Source organism: Nilaparvata lugens, chromosome 14 (assembly GCF_014356525.2).
Source record: "Nilaparvata lugens isolate BPH chromosome 14, ASM1435652v1, whole genome shotgun sequence".
Classification (NCBI taxonomy): Eukaryota; Metazoa; Arthropoda; class Insecta; order Hemiptera; family Delphacidae; genus Nilaparvata; species Nilaparvata lugens.
In genome coordinates this window covers 9,799,008-9,821,476 of record NC_052517.1, presented here as the reverse complement: position 1 = coordinate 9,821,476, position 22,469 = coordinate 9,799,008, and the positions used below count along the sequence as shown (strand labels likewise).

General features: G+C 33.8%; 1 protein-coding gene across 2 annotated transcripts in view; it reads right to left on the bottom strand.

The window, feature by feature from the left end:
• LOC111046349 overlaps positions 1 to 22,469 on the bottom strand; it is a 124,204-nt gene that overhangs the window by 36,325 nt on the left and 65,410 nt on the right. For both annotated transcript variants that reach the window (XM_039440728.1, XM_039440727.1), the window contains exons 12-14: positions 14,903 to 15,074; positions 9,181 to 9,232; positions 6,571 to 6,774 (exon numbers count right to left, since the gene is read on the bottom strand). In XM_039440728.1, coding sequence (XP_039296662.1) covers positions 6,571 to 6,774; positions 9,181 to 9,232; positions 14,903 to 15,074 — 428 coding nt within the window. The remainder of the gene's footprint in view (positions 1 to 6,570; positions 6,775 to 9,180; positions 9,233 to 14,902; positions 15,075 to 22,469) is intronic.

Here is a 22,469-nt window from a genome sequence, read left to right as displayed (position 1 = left end):
AATAAAATTGTAATTAATCTTTCTGCATATCTATCTAGATTACTGGTTCCCAATAAGTTGTCCGCGAAAGCTCTAGAAGTGGTCTGCGATGAGTCCGAAGGAAGGAAAATTAATGTTTGAAGCTTTATTAGTGTTTTTAAAATTTTCTTCATTGCCTATATTAAAGTATAATCAATTTCCCTTCGAAAATGATATATCAAACTCATTGTGAGTTCAAAATATGTTTACAATCGGTAAAAGAAGTGATAAGTTCCAAATTCCCAATTCTATAAGATAGGACTTAAACTGGGTAATATAGTTACTGTAATAGTAACTAGATACTGTTAGTATAGAATAGTACATAGTGTATTAACAAATATTGTAGCAAACATAGTATATCTTTCTAAATGAAATTCATAGTATATCTATTATTGTAATTGATTATGTGTTTGTTTTTTGAAGTGTGAATAAATTGTTATTTTGATGAGTGATAGTTGCTTAACCTAGATTTTGATTTGCACTGTGGAATAAATTTGAAAAGGAACAGTTTTGAACAAAAGCCCATTGTGCCACCTCATACAACTTTAAAAATGATAGTATCATTGAGAAAATATTTCAGCTATCGTTCAGCTGTTGCAGGAGACAGTCGATTTTGTTTTGCTCTCGGTCGCTATCTTTTGTTCGGTTAATTCGTGCAATGAACTGATAGTTTCTTTTCTTTTCACTTTTAGCCGCGCCGAATCTATTTAATAAGTTAATTCTGTGCTTAGAAATTTTTATTCTATTCTTCTTATTTATTTATTTCCAACTTGAAAAGTAAACATTTCGTATCAAGTATGAGTTTGTGCAACGTGTGTAAGCTGTCCGTGAATAGAAGTAGTAAGGATAAGATTGTTTGTGGACAATGTAATTCCTACTTTCATGGAATGTGCGTAAAACTAGGAGAGACTGAAATTGAGGAGCTATCGTCTAGGCCTGCTGGTTGGACTTGTAATAAGTGTCTTAATAAGCTTAGGGCTGAGCGTAGTAAGAATGATTCAACACCTGTTCATACGAGCAGTACGACGAATATAAGTGCCGGTTCTATTGTCACTCTAGAATCTTTGAACAATTCCTTGGAGGAGCTTAAGGCTATTTTCAGTGCTAGTCAACAAAGTTTGAAAGAGGAACTTTTTAGTGCTATCGGTGCGTGCACTGCTAAATGAATGAGAACTTTGCGACTCTTTCTGCGCAAGCTCAACTTATAAAAGACCAGCAGACAACTATAAATGAGCTATTAAGTGAAAATGCTACTCTTAACAAGAGACTTGATGCGGTTGAATTGCATGCGGATAGGAATGAGCAGTATTCCAGGAGGAATCTTCCAGAGATACATGGTATTCCCTCAATTCCAAACGAGGACGTAGTTGGGACGGTTCTTAGTGTGTGTAGAAGTGTGGGCTTAGACTTTAAAAGGCAGTCCATAATTGGCTGTCATAGATTGAAAAAACGGAACAATCGTCCTTCGGCTGGTATTGTCGTGAAGTTTTTGTGCCGAGATGATGCGGAAGCCTTGCTGCAAAAGCGGAAAGTTAAGCACAACTTGAACACTGAGCATATCGGCATTGGTGGGCAAGCGATGCCGATCTATATCAATCGGTCGATGACTGAGAGGCGGAGGCAGCTGTTCGCCAAGGCTAAGAAACTGCAGCGAGATAAGGGTTTCAGATACGTTTGGGCTGATAGAAACGGAACATTGAAGATAAGGCCGACCGAAGGAGGCAGAATATTCGTTGTCAACTCGGAGGAGGACTTGCGGTGCTTTCAGGCTGATAGCGCTGGCAACGGAGGCTCCGATGGGTGCACCGACAATCGCTCTACTGATAAGTGATAACGCTTCCTAAAAATTGACCATCCAATTGCTATCTTTTGAATAGTCGAATTTTATAATGTAGTTTTGATTTATCATCTTGAACATTATTTTTCCACTTGTTGAATTTTTTATGATTTTCATTTATTATTATTTATTTTTATTGAGGCCTCTTTATTATCCTGATTAATCTATTTATAATTCTGAATTACCCTTTTAGGACTGATCAATTTATTATTCAAGTGAAGTACGTTACTTCTATGAACAGGTAACACATAAAACTGAGTTTCAATATGAATTAAAAAGACTAATATTATGCCCTAATATTCTTTTAATATTATGTAGGAAGTTAAATATTACCTTATATTATAAACAATTAATTTTTGTCTAATATGTCTATAATATCTTGTATAAATTGTCTCTGGTTATTTGTTTTGTTTTTAGGCATATTTCATATTAGAAAGGTGCAACAACAAGATAATTTTGTTCTGCTTATGCTTGAAAATTTATTTCTGTCTAATGGGCATTTCATTTTCAGTTGAGTAATGGAGTTAAAGATTTTTCCTTTTCATAGATTTTTTCTAAGTTCAGTGATCACATCTTAATATTTTTTTTGTTTTTATTTTAATTTGATTCTTATTTATTTTTTGTCATGATTGTACTTTTTTCTTTTATAATACTTTTAGTTAAATGCTGATTGAACAATTTCTATTGCTCTTTTGAATTTTGAGAAGGCGCGGCTGGTAGTGCGAGGTTTTATTTTTCTTTTTCTTTTTCATTTTTCATTCAATTTTTATTTTCAAAGAGAAAGAAAAACAAATCATTTTCATTTTTCTTTTTCCAATTTCCAATTCCCTTTTTTTCTTTTTTATGTCCATAAATTCCCATTCATCTATCTACTATCAAAACGTTAGAGGACTTCGTACCAGATCATTGCACTTCCACACATCATTGCTGAGTACCGATTACGATGTTATTGTTTTGACTGAGACTTGGTTACATAGTGGTATAAAGAGCTGTGAGCTTTTCGACGATCGCTATTCGGTTTATCGGAGTGACAGCGGTGGGGGTGATGGCCGTCTGAGGGGAGGTGGTGTGCTTATTGCAGTTAAGAGAACGTTGCAAGCTGTTCTGTGCGATGAGCTCTCTAAAGAGTTCAACGAATATGACTTTGTCGCAATTAAAGTAAAGTTAAATGCAACCTATTGCTACATAAATGCCGTTTATTTTCCCCCTTCAACCCATTCAAATATTCTTCTCCAGTACGCTGAATACGTGGAATCTCTTAGTAATCTACTTAATGGTAATTTTATGATTATTGGAGACTTTAATTTACCAGAGATTTCCTCCTCCGATTATGATTTTTCTATTGGCTCAGTAAAAGCAAGAATTTTGTATAACTTGATGTCTTTTTATGACCTCAACTCTTATAGCTCAGTTGTAAATGAACTTGGTAGGACCCTAGACCTTGTTTTAAGTAATTTCCCTGTAAGCGTTGAAACGAATGATGATCCCCTCCTTCCTGAGGATGGCCATCATCCTGCATTGAGTGTTGATGCCTTGTATATTGCATTTTCTTCCGGGGTTAATCCAAATAATTCCCTAGAATCTCGTTATAATTATGCTAGAGGTGATTTTTTCAGGTTATATTGTCTCCTAAGAGACAGTTGCTGGGACTCCCTATTTCACTGCACTGATGTGGATAGTGCTGTGGATGAACTATATAAGAAAATCTATTATTGCATGGATGAATGTATTCCAAAGATAATAAGTAAGAGAAAGAGCAGTAAATATCCTCCATGGTTTACTCCTGATATTGTTCGTGATCTAAAAGCGAAAAATAGGTATTCACGGAAAAGAAGATCTTCTCCTTACTATGATAATCTTTTCAGAACGTTGCGAGCTTCACTCAAAGCTCGGATTTCCCTTGCATATGATAATTATATTGCGGGTATTCAGGCTGGCATCAGAAGTGACGTGAAACATTTTTGGAATTACATTAATACCAAGAGAAAGACATCATTTGTGGAGTCATCCATGACACTGAATGGGGAGTTCTTCACTGGTTCTAGCATTGCCGAGGGATTTGCTACTTATTTTCAATCTGTATATGAGGCTGATGCACCAATCGCCCCTGGAGGGCGTGAGAGAGGGCCGGAGGTGTCTGGGATGTCTGGATTGATTGTTGATTTAGGTACAGTGTCTGGTAATGAGATTGTTACTGCTATAGGTGCTTTAAGATCTGGCTGCTCTGAGGGCCCCGATGCAATACCTACATTTATTGTTAAAGGCTGTGCGGATGTTCTAGTAGCTCCCCTGCACTTTATTTTTAATCTATCTGTGAAAACTGGCAAATTTCCTCTGAAGTGGAAAACTGCTAGAATTACCCCTGTTTTTAAGTCTGGTAAAAGAGCTGATATTAGTAATTTCAGACCAATTTCTATCTTAAATTGTTTTTCAAAAATATACGAAAAAGTTTTACATTCCAATATTTTTAAACAGGTCAAGAGCATCATTGCGGATGAGCAGCATGGTTTTTTACCTGGTCGTTCAACTGTCACTAACCTAATGACCTTTAGTGATAAAATATCTCAAGTTTTGGATGGGGGAGGCCGTGTAGATGTTATCTATACGGACTTATCCAAGGCTTTTGATACTATTAGTCATGGACTACTGTTGAAAAAGCTTAGGCGGATGGGTTTTAGTGATAATTTAGTGAACCTCCTGCAGAGTTATCTGCAATCAAGAATGCAGTTTGTTAAAATTCAAAATTTCAAATCCAAATCATTCATATGTGCATCTGGGGTACCTCAGGGTTCCAATCTTGGCCACTTTTGTTCCTCTTGTTTATAAATGATGTCCCTACTATTATAAAGAATTCTTCCTGCCTGATGTACGCAGATGACGTCAAATTGTTCAGGGAGATCAAGAATGTAAATGATGGGCTTGCTTTACAGGGCGATATCAACAATTTTTACCAATGGTGTGAAACTAATGGTCTGAAGATAAATGTTACCAAATGTAAGTTCCTAAGTTTCAATCGCCAATTGAGACCGCACATTAATATTTACCACGTAAATAACAGGCCATTGGAACAGGTGACGAATTTCAAAGATCTTGGAGTGAATTTTTCTTCAGATTTTTCCTTCAATTCGCACATTGATTCAATAGCTGCTAGGGCCAACCAAAAAATGGGGTTTATTCTGAGGACCTGTTCGCCCTTTAGTGATGTAGAGCCTTTGATTCTGATTTATAAGTCACCAGTGAGAAGCTTGCTAGAATATGCCTCAGAGATATGGAATCCATATCATATGGATAGAATAAATGTTCTAGAACGGCTTCAAAATAAGTTTTTAAGAATCATGTTCTATAAGAAATTTAATCGTTTTTGTCCGTTTGATTTCCCAACAGAGTCACTGAGAACTTTATTCCATATTACATCATTAAAAGTTAGGCGTGATGTTAGAGCACTTATTTTTCTTTTCGATCTCTTAAATAATGAAATTGATTCATCATACTTGCTATCTAAAATGAATATTTATATCTCACCTGTGGCTTGTCGATCTGAATTTTCTTTTCTGGTTCCTCGTTCCAGAACACTTAGAAATTACAATTCTCCTCTCAACAGAATTCAGAGAAGCTACAATAGTTTGTCCGGGCACCTAGATCTCTTCTGGTTCTCTCGTGCTAGATTCCGAAAAGCTCTACACAATGGTCTGGTCTGAGCATTGATATTGTGATCTGGTCTACATCGATCATTTTTTCATGTATGTGTGGGTGTGCATATGTTTTGGGACTTGGAACTCATTAATAAGTTATATTTTTGGTTATTTCATTCTTTTAATACTTGTGTTATTAGAATTTTATATTTTCCATTTTTGGACCTTCTATGAGTAGTATTTCGATGCTTTGTATTCATCTCATCTTTTCATATCATTATTCATTTTTTTTTAAATTATTGTATTTTTCCATATTATCATTTTGTACCTTATTACCATATGTAATAGGATAAATATTACCATTTGTACCTTATTTCTTTTTATGATTTTTTATAAGTTTTCTATATATTATATTTTAAGATTTTGCATTTTCTTGTAAAGGAGACATGTTTGGGGAAACCCGTTGTCTCCATTGTAAATGAATAAATAAATAAATAAATAAATAAATAAATAAATAAGTAAATAAAAATGAATGAATAAATATGAACTATAAATTCAATCTTTCATTACAAATTTTTCATGGTTTCACACTCAAGAGTGAAGCTTGGTCCCCCAATATTCATAGATTATGTTTGGATGATATTCATTAAGTCAATGCTAGGTTGATGGGTAGTCATAGTATTGATTAAAGAATAATATCATTCAATTCTTTATGAAAAATTGACTTTTTTGAAAAAAACTCCCTCAATCAATATATTATTGTATCATTTACTTTAATTCTAACCAATCAAATAGTTTTCCAAATCAATTTATAAATCCTTTGAAATTTCATTTTTAAAGGGATTTTTGATTCTGGATAGTTGATGTTCAAATGAATTGTGAGATTACTGATTTGTTTATGAATTTCTGTAATAATAATATTGTAGAGAGAAAAAGAGGAAGTGAAGGTTTGAATTTGATTATGAACCATCAGTATCCATATTCATCACTGATTCGATTATAAGAAGCTTGTGAATATTTTTATTAGAAGATTAAATAGAAGGTTCATTTACCACATTCATTCATTCATTTATTACTACTCACATGATAACTTGTGGCTGGTTTGCTGCCAAATTTGAATCTCCATTCACTTCCAGACGCATTGTTTTCTCTTGGTCCTTCTCATTTTTGAAATGCTCATACTTTTCACAATTCCATTGATAATCTCTTGAAATATGCTCTCTGGTTGGAACATCAGTGTTTGGCAGGGGATAGATTTCCCCTTTCTTGATGATGTAAGGTGTTAACCTGTTGCAGAAGAGACTATTCAGTATAGAAATTGGAAATCAATGTTCCCTTTCAACACATATATTTAATTTCTTAGAAATATTGCTCATCTGTAAGAATAGTGTCCCAACACTTTTTGGGGGAATTTTATGGTGGCAATGGGCGACTTGAAGGGAAAGGGGTGGGTAGGTAGGATTAGATTGGGTTCAGGTCAGGTTCAAGGTTACACCAGAGCATACAAATTCAGCAACGAAGTGCACCAGAACATATAAATTCCACCTACTTCAATTCCCTCTATAGAAAATGAATGTGTCATGAACAATAATTATTACTTTTGACAGTTCATCAATCACATCGAAATATAAATTTATATTCATTTTCCCTAATTAATAATAGAATTCAGATCACCAGAAAACCATTTTGGGCTGACAGGAAATTCGCTGAGCATCTGAGTAGTGGAACTTCCAGTTTCCCCACCAGCTGGCATTTTCATATGAGATTTTCCCACTTTCTCTCTTTTTCGAGCTGATCAAGTCATGTTTGTGACCCCCTGAAGACTATAACTGCCCAGGACCTGGACATTCCCCCTGGTGTGCTAAGGTGACCAAGGATGTGGTATCATTGAAACTCATATTATATCTACTTATTTAAAATCAATATTCTAGTATTATATTTTCAGGTTCAGTCATGTAAAGTCCTGATTTTCATCCAATCACTACAATGAATGTTAAACCCAAAGGAAAATACTCATTTTCCTTGAATAATTTTTTTTAATGTGAAATTATCAAATCAACTTTATTGAAATGAGACAAATTGATATAAAAAATAGAGAATTGAAATTATAATAAATCATGAATAATCATAATAATTATAAATAATTCAACATGGTTACTTTTCCCTTCTAAATAATTCTAGTATCACTTTTATGAATGGTTTTTAAATCTATAAATGATGTGTCTCTTTCGAATCCTTGTCAAATTAATAATGAGACCTGTGCACTTCGCCTATATTTGGAAAAAAATTCTTTGCAGCTAATAGTTTTGTTCTACTATCTAAGCAAGGCAACTCCAGTCATTTGTAATATTTCCTTCCCATCTGGGAAGTGGTGGAGCCCCCAATTGTTAAAAAATTGAAGTAATCATAACAAATAATGGAGGACCATTACAATTGAAATATCAATATTTGTTTCTTCAAAAATGAATAAAAATGCTTTCTCCATTTCTAGATTAAATAAATGATTCCATATGTCACAAATGACACAACTCAAAAAGTAGGTTAATTGTGGCAATTCAGGAATGAATTGGCATATTATATAAGTATGATATGTGTTCTTTCAAAGCAGCAAATTAAGTTGTGTAATTTATCATTCATATTTTGATCCACTCATTGAGATTTGACACTATCCTTACAGTTGAGATATGTATATTTATATATTACTCAATTGATGTAAAAGTGTACTTTGATTTCCAAATCTCATGTCTACATTCAGTCCTCAACAAAAATGAAAATGGGGCATTTATATCAATCTCTATTGTAATATTGTGGGGGGTTGGACTTCAGGACTTCAGGACAACTGATCAACCCTGTTCTTGGGGGTTACTGGCTGATGCCAACAACATGTTGCCTTTCTAAGGATGTACCATGTTTATGGTTTGATTATAGTTGTTTCATGGTGATCAAAGTTGACACAAGCCAGCAAGAAGACACTCTACCCTGCATGTCAACTATTATGAATGTCCATGGTCTGTACAAAATATTATATCTGACTGGAAGGAATATGTCACACAGAAAAATGGTGGAGATCAGCCAATTACAGTGATTAATCAAAGCACAGTTGCCAATTTGTCAGTCATCTGATTGCTTTCAGACAGGAAACCTCGCATGTATAGCATGAGCACATGAACAGTCACTGGAAGTTGGAGAACCCTGGCTGTGTCAAAACGGCAACATTGCACCTCTGTATCCCTCCCTCTGTATGCTTTCTCTACTGTGCATGTTCATCCTAAGAGAAGATGCATTTTTGTTTGTGCATAAACTTATGCAGTCAACAATGACAAGCATTGTTGACATTCATATTGTCCAAATTTCAAGTCTGCTGAAACAGCTAATCAAATAACTTTCCATTATTTGTGTTATTATTCAAGGAACAAAACATCTATGATAATATCAACATATCGCAATTCAAAAGAATTAAAAAGTATAAACACAACCTCTCCCATTGAAACATAATTGAACAGAATCTTCTAGATGATTTAGACAAATTGAAATCTACCTAATCTGAGATTCTCACCCTGTCATGGCTGACAACGGCATTTATGCACAAACAAAAACCCAGCTTAAGTAGTAATTATTTTTTAGGCCTACAAAGTAGTAGTAGTGTTCTTATAAAAAGCATAAACTTTTGAGACTAAAAAATTCATAACTCACCCAAGTTGATAAGAGCTCAAGATGTTGTCACCTTGAGCATACAATGTACCCACTGGTTTTTTCCATATGAAACAAGAACAAATTATGAATCTATGGTAAAATATGGGAGAACAGCATGCCTATTCCCTGCCATTCCACTGCCTTCTATGAAAGATAGTTGATACTACTATATCTGATGTAATATTAATTGTTCATTTCTCAAGGGGAAAATATTCCAATGATAGAACAATGAATCTTCATTACACTTTTAACTTGAATAACAATTATACTTCAAATTTATTCCCTTAATATGTGAATATCTCTTATTTCAGTGATTATAATGTGAAATTTTCCTCTGTGTTTGGTTTTGAAGCATCTTAATTTGAAAATTCACTTTGTGAAAATTTGAGATCTGAAAATCTTTTTAAGTCAACGACCTAAGTGACCTAACCTATTTTGGACTACAATATGTGTAACCTTATCTGAATTTGGGAGAGGAATAGCACAAGGTTACCTGATTTTCTCTCTCCCTATTGTTTTTGATGGTGTACTTATTGTATGAATCAATGAAAAGTTTTAATATTTTGTTGTTTGATTGAAGATATTGAAGATGATCTGGCAATGTTGTGGAGCTAGAAAAGAATATTGCTAACTGCTTTGTGGAGAGATAGATGAGGATAGCAGCATCATTTGATCAAATACTGTCATTACAATGTAGACCTGACTGTGGTACTGAACTTGGAAAAAATTATAACTGTTCATATCAAATACATATGAGGAGAGGAGATTCAATTTTTTCTTCTTTTGAAATTTCACAAATATTAGTGTGTATGAATATAATTCATGTCGAATGAGATATGACGAGAATCTGCCTCGAATATGATGAGAAATTCTGCTCTACAATATTGAAGACCAAGTACAATTTCATCAGTTACATGAATATACAAATATTAGCTTTGAATATACAAAGTGATTCATATGTATGGTAACCTTAGAATGAGTTGCAGACTGTTGTGGATATAATATGGTAGCTTTCAGGATAATTTCCTGGTTAAATACTCCCCCTTTTGACTTACAACAGAATTTCAACCCCTCATAAGGAGGTAACTTAAGAGTTGTAACTCAAATATTCCAAATGTAAACACCAATTGTGTGATACATAATTCAAAAAACCTTTTCGAAACATCCCCTGATGTTAGGGTTCATGCGCATCTCATGTCTACTATTTAAAGATCTGAGTCAGCTATGACAGGACAATACCCTTCATAGTGAATGATTCAATAGAATCAACAGTTGCCAACAGTTTGCAATTGAATAATCACATTTTCTCGAATTTCGAACTTATTTTCAATTTTAGGTGGAAATGTTACAGGACATTAATTATAAAGATTTCCATGTTCAATATTTTCCACTCGAGATTTTTTGAGTTTTCTTTTTTTCTAGTTCTCGAGAAAATTGCGAAAAACCCTGATTCTGACAACATTTTTGTTATTTTAGCCTCCATCTTGAATTGCATTTGATCTAAATTGATACACACACACACACACACACACACACACACTCACACTCACACACACTCACACACACACATACAGACCAATACACAAAAATCACTTTTTTGGACTCAGGGGACCTTGAAACGTATAGAAATCTAGAAATTGGGGTACCTTGATTTTTTTCGGGAAGCAATACTTCCCTTACCTATGGTAATAGGGCAAGGGAAGTAAAAATTATGCCCAGAGATCTTAAATCATAAATAATTTAGATTGAGAAAATCAGAAGATATACTCTAGTCCATAAAAAACAGAAATTCCTCCAAATCTAGTTTTTTTAGGAAAATTTGACTCGTTTTTAAAAAATGGTAAAGTCTTGTGATAATTCTAACCGAAATGGCAGCTGATTGAAGTTGTTGTTTCCACTTGTAACTTCAATCAGTCGCCATTTTAGATACAAGTATCATAGAACATTTTATTGATGTCATATTTCTTGTTTAAAAATGCCTTTCAAATGATGTACCACACAATGGGTGTTTACATTTAAAATATTCGAGTTCACCCAAAATCACCCCCTTATGTGGGTTGAAATTCAGTTGTATATCAAGAGGTGGAGTATTCAACCAGTAACTTATCCTGGAATTATATCTTCAACTTATGGAAGGGTTCCCATACATATAAGTCACTCCTGTATAGAGATTGGCCATTTCCTTGAGTATGAAAATATGGATCAGAGTACACTCAAGGTTATTTTCTTTCCATTTTTTGATTGAATTCGACTTATTATATATATGATTTTGAGCCCCCTTGACGATCCAAGAACAATGAGCAATGGTGCGAAATATCCCGATCATTCTATCAAGATTTATTAGGGTTTGAAATTTTGATCATTGAGGTGTTCTTATTCGGGCCTATCCACAAAGTAATACCATAGAGAAACGATAGCATAGATATCCCATGGTATAGGGCGTTTATGTTGCAACTTTTACTGTTATCCCAAGCTAATAGTTCACATAGTTCTTTCCTATGCAGCTGTGTGACACTGGTAGTCTCTCAAATTGTGCTATCCATGCACTATCACCCCAATAAAACAGTAAAAATTGACAATAATCGACAGTAATCGGCTTGAGATAACAGTAAAAGCTGCGACATAGATTCCCTATATCATGGGATATCTACTTACGCTACTGTTTCTCTATGGTAATACTAAAATTGAATTCATTCAAGGGGTGTTTCTGATCAGACTAAAGTCTCAGAAACCTTCAGTACTGTGTGAAATCCTTATGTAAGAACGAAGAAGTTAATGATGACAGTTAGAGCTGTAAATTGGAAGTTCTTCAAAATACACATAACATTGATATCAGGTGTAACTGGAAATCAATCTGAGATAGAATGGTGATCCATCTGGTCTCAAGCTGTAGAGCCTAAAGAAAAAAATCTGGTGTGGTGCACTCATACAACTTTCCTTGCCGTTATGAAAATTAATCCCCTGATGTTAGGGTTCACGCGCATCTCAAGTCTACTATTTAAAGATCTGAGTCAGCTATGACAGGACAATACCCTGGAGACACACACAAGGTCTGCTATCTCTTCATAGTGAATGATTCAATAGAATCAACAGTTGCCAACAGTTTGCAATTGAATAATCACATTTTCTCGAATTTCGAACTTATTTTCAATTTTAGGTGGAAATGTTACAAGACATTAATTATAGAGATTTCCATGTTCAATATTTTCCACTCGAGATTTTTTGAGTTTTCTTTTTTTCTAGTTCTCGAGAAAATTGCGAAAAACCCTGTTTCTGACAACATTTTTGTTATTTTAGCCTCCATCTTGAATTGCATTTGATCTAAATTGACACACACACACACACACACACTCACACTCACACACACTCACACACACATACAGACCAATACACAAAAACCACTTTTTTGGACTCAGGGGACCTTGAAACGTATAGAAATCTAGAAATTGGGGTACCTTGATTTTTTTCGGGAAGCAATACTTCCCTTACCTATGGTAATAGGGCAAGGGAAGTAAAAATTATGCCCAGAGATCTTAAATCATAAATAATTTAGATTGAGAAAATCAGAAGATATACTCTAGTCCATAAAAAACAGAAATTCCTCCAAATCTAGTTTTTTTGGAAAATTTGACTCGTTTTTAAAAAATGGTAAAGTCTTGTGAGAATTGTAAGTCTGAAGATTGAGAAATCTGAGGGCTGGTTTCCAAGCTCAGGATTTAGCTAAGTTCTAGACTTCAAACTGCTGGAGATAGAAAATTTGCTTTCCAAACAGTCCACGTTCAAATTGAATGTCGAAAAACTGGGAAACTGAACACAGAATAAAATAAAGAGAAAATAGTGTAAAGTTTGAGCTATTTTTATTCATTTAGGAATGTTTCATTTCGTCAAGGGAGAACATTTATGATTATAGAAATGAGAAAATAAAATGTATCATTAATACTGCTACTATGCCCCATTTTGGAAAGCCAATATTCTGTCTCCAGCTGTTTTAAGTCTAGAACCTAAATCCCAAGCTTGGAAACCGGCCCTGAATCATTTCATTTTATTCAAAATTTCATTATTATTTGATAAATTCAAGACTGATTCTTTTCTGTCCAATTCAGTGAAAATGGCAAACAATAAGATGAAACGAGAATTCATGGTTCTTTAAGACAGCTTGAGAAAAACTCCTGGGCTAGAATATAATGTATTTGTGTTTTCAATTCAGTTCATTCTACAACACACAAAAATACTATGAGAAAACACAATATACAATAAAACAATTACAATAACAGTAACAATGAATATAACCCAATAAAAATAAGACAATATTCTTAAATTTTGTAGTGTGCTGGAAAAAAGAGGGGAAAAATCATATAAAATTCAATACCTATGGTTTCCCATGTAATAGTTAGATAAGGTATAACAGAGAGGGAGAATGTTCGACAGGGAAGTTGAAGGGAGTAGGTAAGATATGCAGGGCTGAGGGGAGATATGAAAGAAAGTGGAATAACGATCCAGGTAGAAGTAATGATTACAATGATTCAAATATTTAAAAAAATATATTTTATGGAATTCATGATTCCTTTGCGAAAATTTCAGCATTGTTCAATTGATAATTCAGAATAGTTCAGATGATGATCCAGAATTTCATTGTTTATTATAGTACTTCAATAAATGAGTTGCCATTCAATTGTTTCAATATTAGTACGGTACCATATAATATCATGAGATTATTGGAATTAGATATTTGAGTTGTTATCTAGTATCATTTCACGAGAAAATCTGAGTGTTTCAAGTTTTTTCCACCAAAAAACACATCACCTGTATACCTGGTTACTGGAATATCTTATGAGAAAAAAATTTAATTGGGAGTTATGTTATTCTGTCATATTTCTAACAATAATCTCAACAATCATCGAATAATATTCCAGTCATCAGGTACAGGCATGTTTCTTGGTGGAAGAAAAACACTAAACATGCTGATTTTTGCTTATACCCCAGTCAGCACACAATGTCAAAATAACGTTTTTTTACATAAAAAAACATGTAAAAAAGTAAAAGTAAAATTGGAAACGTTTTCTTACGTGATATTCACGTGAAACTATTAAAGTGAAAAAGTCATGAAATTCATAACCTGATTTCTAGATACTATCTTCATACGTGAAAAACGTTGGAATGTAGTCATTGAAAAACGTTACTCTCATGTATTTTTCTCGTAAAAAATAGTCACATTTGTATGTAAAAATCATGTGAATGAAACGTAAATAATTACATTTTTTACATTATTATAACATTGAATATGTCAAAAGAAAATGTGATTTTTTCGTTTGTGTGCTATCTGGGATAATGATACTGGATAACAGCTTGAATAGGTATCCAATTCAAATAAGTTCATGATATAATATTATGTATGAATATTACTGGAATCCTTTTCTCCAACGGTATTTCCAATAAGATGAAAAATCATTGGGAATATAAATGTCGGAGAACATAATTTTTTTATTTTTGAATAATTTCTATTTTCTCTTCAATGATGCATACATTCGAATAATAGTATTAATTTTGCAGAGAGGATAAATAGGCCTATTCTCCACATCCCACCCTGAAATTTTTTTGAAGCAATAATAATCTCGTTGAGAGTGATTGAAGGTTCTTTGTGAAGGTAATGTAAAGTAAGGATGTAGGCTAGTAGAAAAACAATAAAAATCCCAATTCCAAATTTGTCAAGTGCAGCTCTTACCAAAACGAACTGCCGTCCCATTCAATAAATATTTGACTTCAATAATTTGAAGTAAGTCGTTTCCGTTTCTCTCATTAAATCTGATGAATTCAACGCCATCATATGTCTCAATATAATGGATTGGTGCATTATTTGTCACCAAGAAATTCATTACTCTCAAGAAATCCACACTCTGTTGAGGAAACATGATTTGTTATAATTTATGATTTATTTAGTGGATATATTCGAACCGCAAAGTGTTTATTGTGCATTGGGTAATGGGTGGATTTTGAATTTAAGTTACAAGTTGAAGCTTAGATTTTGCAGGCCAGACACAGCAATGTCTTCTGGCAACATAGACCAAAATGTTATTGGCTCATTGAATTTTTCTATTTTTTTCTTTTTTTTCTGTTGACCTATGATGAATACAGAGTGTCCCACGAAAGACCATAGATTCTACATTAGAGTTACAACAAAAAATGTACAGTATAATTTTCTTATATCCACCTTAGTTTTTGAAATATTTTGATATTTTTGAAAAACGTCGATACTAGAGTCAACTAGAAAACTATCGGTCAAAATGTAATTCCAAGGACGTGGTTGGGAAAAGGAAGAAATCTCAAATAAAACTCATATAATTTGTTCCTTTGTTTGACGTTTTTGAGAGTTCAAACTATTTCAATTTTGATTTTGAAACTCGATGAATGTACTTTTTTCAACTTCGAACGCTCATGAAAAGTTCAATAATGTCAAACAAGGGGAGAAATCATATGAATCTTATTGGAAATTTCTCCCAAAGGAAGAAATCATAATTATGAATCTTATTGGGAATTTCTTCCTCTCTCCAACCATGTCCTTGGAATTACATTTTGACTGATAGTTTTCTAGTTATTAATATTTCTCAAAAATATCGAAAAATCGATATATCTCGAAAACTGAAGTCGATATAAGAAAACTTCACAAGACATTTTCTTGTTGAAAATTCAATGTAGAATCGATGGTCTTTGGCTGTCACACCTGTTGTGGGACACTCTGTATATAATATGTATTTATTTAGCGTAGAAATGACAGATACACAACATATATGGCATATATTTCAATTTTCAATTCAAAAATTAATTTATTTCACACAGAATATTATTACAAAACATTGTACTGGCTGAAAATACAAAAAAATAAAAATACTAAGAAAATCCACTATAAAAACAACTTATTTTAACATTTACTGTTTTGCTTTAGAGGACGAGAACATGAATAGCATTAAAGATAGGCACACCTAGGCATAAGCCCTATTGGAGTACACTTCTCTTGAAATAAGAATAATTTAAAAACTTAACATGATATGAAGCTCATAAGTCTTAAATGTCTACATACACTGTATAATTCTCAATTTCTTAGAGATGTGTTGTTTTTGGTCAGGAGAGTATAAGTTTGTCTGACCGCCATCGTTTGCTAGTCCATATTTAGCTCTACTCAATGTGCACCATGGAGGCAAACTAGCATTACACATATCTGTGACGGTTGCACAAATCTGTTTTAATTTTGAGATTAATCCCATCAGAACCAATCAGAGGAGCCGTCTCATCAAGAAGACTTTCTCTAATTGGTTCTCGTGGAATTAATCACAGTTAAAATTCAACCGACTTTTGTGCAACCGGGCCTTTGAATTATAAAGACTGATTGCTGGAACAATTCTTAGGTTGAAGAAGTTTGAAACTTATACTTATTATAATATACTAGCAGGTAACCCGTGCTCCGCGAGGGTATATTTTAATACTTTACAAAGTAGCTGGAAACTTGATGTAAGAAAATATTGGAAAATTGAAATAGGCCTATAACCATCCTTGGTTAATTAAGAATCTTTATGCGAAATTTCTAGTCAATCAGTCTATTAGTTCAGACGTGATGATGCGTCAAACATAATTTTCCTATCCCGTTATGTGTATAAGCCAGTTATTTTCATCATTATAGTAGCCTAGGTTTGAGAAATCGATGTGCGGTTTCATCATTCATTCTCTCTTGAAATTTTGTATCAAAATTATGTATCCATATGACTACCTGAAATTTGAAGAAATGAAGTTGGATTCAAAATGGCGGTTCCAAGATGGCGGACCAAAATTTTGATGGGACAGAAAATCAGTTATTTTCGAATAGGGTTTCAATCATATATATCTTTCATCTAATCTCCCTTTTAGAAGAAATTTTCAGCTGTTCCTATACAACAACTGGAAGCATGACAAATTCAAAACTTCATGTAATGAAATCTTAGAGAATTGAAAATTGGCCAATGGAAATCCTGGGTTAATTAAGAATCTTTATGCAAAATTTCAAGCTAGTCAGTTGAGTAGTTCAGACGTGATGATGCGTCAAACATAATTCTCCTATTCTGTATGTGTATAAGCCTTTATTATTAATAGTATAGATAACTGAAGAAAACATACTAGCCTACTTGGAAAACTCACAGTATCATATTATTGATTCTTTTCAGTACATGAATATTTTAATATCGATTAGATCCTCCTCAATTTGAATCAGACAGCCTTTTGCTTTCCCAATTCCAATCAAATACCTAGAAATTCGTTCCTCTCCTATTTATGTCTGAAATTACATTATAACTGAAGAATATGAATATTACGGTACTAATTTCATAGTGATCTATTCATGCATTTCTTATCAATGTAACCGAACTTGCGGGTAGATCTGGTAGCGGGCCCAACCAGTTCGGACATAAACTTAAACTAGTTAGGAGGTTGGCCCAGTCCTGCCTAAGTAGAGTGAATCTGATACCTTAGACGGACTTTTTTGCTCGAAATCCCCTCCCCCCTCTCACCCCTCGACCATCCCACCTCCCCTTCCCCCCGCCCACAGGGTGGGGGGTGTTGGGGTGTTCTAAAAATAGATTTCCCCCTTCCTCCCTCTCTCTCTCTCTCTCTGACATGGTCAGACTTTCGAGAATTGACTTTGACTTTGTATGACAAACATGCACCTTATGTGACAAGGAGATTAATAGAAAACGACGAGTACCGTGGATGACTGAAGACATACTTATATGATGGGACGTAGAGACAAAGCACATAGAAAATTTAAAAAGACATTTGACTTGGACAGTTTGATAGAGTATAGGAGCCTTAGAAATAAGGTTAAACAGGAATTACGGAACTCGAAGATTAGGTATTTGAATTCGTTTATGACAAACAATAGACAAGACTCTAAATCACTTTGGCAGGGAATAAAAGAATTCGGGCTTGGCAAACAGAAATCGAATCCACAATTTACTTACCATTGAATAATATAAATGACCATTTCGTTTCACACTCTAACCAACGCGACGAAGTTGTCATTGCTAATCATATAGATGATCTTGAAGAGCAGGTTACAAACTTAGATTTACCAATTACTGATCAATTTCATTTCCATCCAATCTCAGAAGAAGACACTTTCAGAGCAATTCAACGTATTCATAGTAATGCTAAAAATTCCTATTAAATTTATCAAGAAGATGTTATTTGCTGTTTTACCAACCATTACATACATTTTCAACAAGTCACTTGAAGAAGGCATTTTCCCTGAAAACTGGAAGTTTGCTCTGTTCGCCCTCTAAATAAAGTTCCATCACCCAATAAAGTTGAGGATTTTAGACCAATCAGTATTTTACCTGCATTGTCCCAAGTGCTAGAAAGACTCATTCATGCTCAAGTTGTAAAATTTCTAGACAACAATAGTAAGCTTCATAACTTTCAATCAGGCTTTAGAAATTCCATTCAACTGAGACAGCTCTGCTTCGTGTAACTGATGATATAAGTTAGCTATGGACCAAAGAAAATGCACCATCCTCACCCTATTTGATTTTTCTAAAGCATTCGATACTGTTGATCATACAGTCCTTCTGATAAGTTGGCTATTCTTGGTTTCAGTCACAACTCGTTAGTTTGGTTTAAATCCTATCTATTAGGTAGGAAACAATGTGTATCTGTCGGTGACAAAAAGTCAACTTGGAAAAATGTTATGCATGGAGTACCACAAGGTTCAATTTTAGGCCCTCTCCTCTTCACTTTGTATGCTAATGACCTTTCTTTCATTATTAAATTCTCCAGTTACCATACTTATGCAGACGACCTTCAAATCTATTTAAGCTGTCCCATAACAAAAATTAATGAAACAGTTGGAATAATGAATCAGGATATCAATTCGATAGTGGAATGGACAAAGAAAAATGGCCTTAAGCTTACTCCCATCAAAACACACCCATTATAATTGGATATTCTCGTCTTATAAACAATATTGACCTTGAATCGATTCACAAAGTTAGTGTAGACGGAATGACATTCCTTACTGTAGCTCAGTTAAAAATTTAGGCATTATTATGAATAATACTCTTGACTGGTCAGAACAAGTGAACAAAACTTGTAAAAAGGTATTCTCAGCCATGCATGCATTGAAGAAAATGCACGATATCCTCCCTAGAAACATTAAATTATTATTGGTTTAATCTCTCATCTTCCCACATTTAATGTATTGTAATTCTGTTCTTAATGATATGCAAGTCACTCTGAATGATAAACTACAGCGTTGCCAAAATTATTGTCTACGTTTCGTCTACTCTCTCCAACGCCATGATCATATCACCCCAGCCCACATTGCTAGTTCAACATTGAAGCTTCCCGATCAGAGGCTTTTTCGAATAGTCAAGCTTGTTAGAGATATCTTGAAATACGGTAATCCAAACTATTTCAAAGATGATTCCAAATTTGTCTCTGAAGGTAGGAGGATAGATGCTTCACATACTAGAACCGGAGAAAGTACTTTAAGGATACCCAATCATCGAACTACTATTTTCACAAAATCCTTCTTAGTCAGTGCCTGTCGTGCATGGAATACACTTCCTGTTTCTATCAGGTCTATCGAGAGCCGAGCGAGCTTCAACCTGACTTTAAAAAACATATTTTGGAACAAATGACTGAAACTGTCCGCCCTAGAACGATCACATGACAACCATCCCTCACCCATCCCACCAATATAAACCTTTAAACCATGTTATAGAACGAATTGTATATATATATGTATATATATATATATTATATAAACTCATGTTATTTCAATTATCCACTGCATACTGCTGTATATTACTGAAATTTGATAACCCTGATCTACTTTCAGCCTACTTATTTTATTAATCAATTATTTGATCTTATCTACCTATATATTATTTTACTTTATCAATTTTCTGTTTTTTTTTCTCTTCATATTCATATTGATTAAAACTTTTACAATATTTCCATTAATAAATAAATCCTTAGTTTAAATAACGAAATTAACGTTTTGGTAGAGAGTTAGTGGGGAGGATATTTTTTATATTCTTCCCAAAGAATGGACATTGATATGTCCAAAGCTCCGCCAATTTATGTAGATGCATAACAATATGATTATTATCTATAGTTATTATATTACAAATGCTTTTTCATATATATGACATTACAGTTCATAGTTATTTTCTTAGTCTATATTATGTAATTCATCTATAACTTTGCTGTATTGTAAGCTATTGTATACAAGTGTATAAGCCAGTATATATTGTAATCTACATAAATAAAGTACTCAATCAATCATCAATCTCTCTCTCTCTCTCTCTCTCTCCCTCTCCTTCTCCTTCTCCTTCCCATCTCTCTCTCTCTCTCTCTCTCTCCTCTCTCTCTCTCTCTCTCTCTCTCTTATCTTATCTTATCTAATCTTATCTTATCTATCTAATCTTCCCCTCCCCCAGTGAGGACGAGGGGGATGAAGAAGGAGAGAGTGATCTCTCTCTCTCTCTCAGTGAGGGAAAAAATAATTTCTCCTTTGAGGGAAAAATTCTCTACTGTCAAATTAAAGTGAATCCATATTTCTACATCTAATGCTATACTGACAGATTGAAGTGAATGCTAGATGAGGGAAAAAATCCCTTTGAGAGGGAAAAATTCCCTTGGTGACAGATTGAAGTGAATCCTTCTTGCTATACTGTGCTAGTGAATCCTTTTTGCTATGCTGACAGATTGAAGTGAATCCTTCACTTTGCAGCTACGCGTTACACTGCTTACCAGTCTTTTTGAGATTTTATGTTTTCGGGGTCAACCCCTTTGTACTGTGCTAACCCCATTTTTTCTGTAATTATTTCGGCTACCTGATTTTCTGTAAGGTTATGTTGTTTGGCTTCTATCCAGTTCATATGAAAACTAACCCGAGCATATCTGGACACGATATCATGTGCTATCCTGTGTATGAATAAATTAAGATAATCTATGAACGGAGCCGAATACTGCAGTCTCATGACAGTACCCTCTTCCGAATTTCTAATTGCCTCAGCTATTTCATCACGAACGCTTTTCACAATGACTTCCATCTCATTTTTCTCAATAAAAGCTCCAATATCATTTTTAGTTGCATACTTTACTTTTCTGCAATTTGATTAATCAGAATAGCAATGGCATCTTTCATAATGAATTGTTCAATACCGTCCATAATATTAGCTTTTATTGCACTCGCCATTTCAGATAATCGTTTTTCAAACTCTTCCTTTGTTAATGAAGAACTAGTCAATTTCTGCAAAGTAGATTCTAAATATTGCTTATCAATTAGCGATGGCTGTGTTTCATTTACTTTAGTAAAAATTTCTGTACTAGCTGTTTTAATTTAGTATTGAGATAGTTTCTGTCCAGCACCTCCAAATTCTTAATTTTATCTGATATGGCTTTTAATTTTCATCTAAATAAGCTTTATCAACTTTATCGTTGCTAATACTCACCAACTGGGATGAAAAGCTGTATGTTAAAGTTTCCACTTCTCCTAGAGCAGATTCTAAAGTTAGAGTTCTCTCTCCAATAGCTTTATCAATATTGGCGCTAAAATTTTGTAATGTACTTAGAATATGTTCTTTTTCAATTATGCTCACTCCAATATTCTTTGTATTTTCCGAACAAGTTTGGTTATTTGCGAATCTAAATAAATTTCACAGCTTCGCTGATTCCTTGTTGATTTATCGATTCGATTATCTTCTGTGTTATCAAGCCAATATCACATGTAAGATTAGCAACAGCAGGCCCAGCACTAGGTGTATCAATTCGACCGAATTGATGCAGAGTCATCGTAACACTAAACAATTAGTTTTGCTTCTTTTAGCTCTTCAATTATAGACGCGATCTCAATATCATGTCCAGTGTTGCCAGAAGCTTTTGAGGAATAGAGTAAATTTAATCTTTCCACTAATTCGTCGAAATTATCAAAGTATTGATAAATTCTATCATGAGAATTATTTTTTGCAAATTTCAATAAACTCCATCCCTTCTTTGTACTAATTTTTTTACTGGGAAATAACTTCTGAATCATTTGCGATTCAATTCTCTGATTTTGTTTAACATAGCCTCTTCGATCTAAATGTATGCCTGTAAGTGTTAAGATTTTTTTATACTTATCCAGATCTCTCTGATAATAAAGATTCGAATTCGGTCTTGAACTGAATAATAACTCAAGTAGACCATGAGTTATTCGAAATCTGTCTTTACCAATATCTATATAACCATCGTCGAATATTACTTGCTGATTTCCAATATAATAC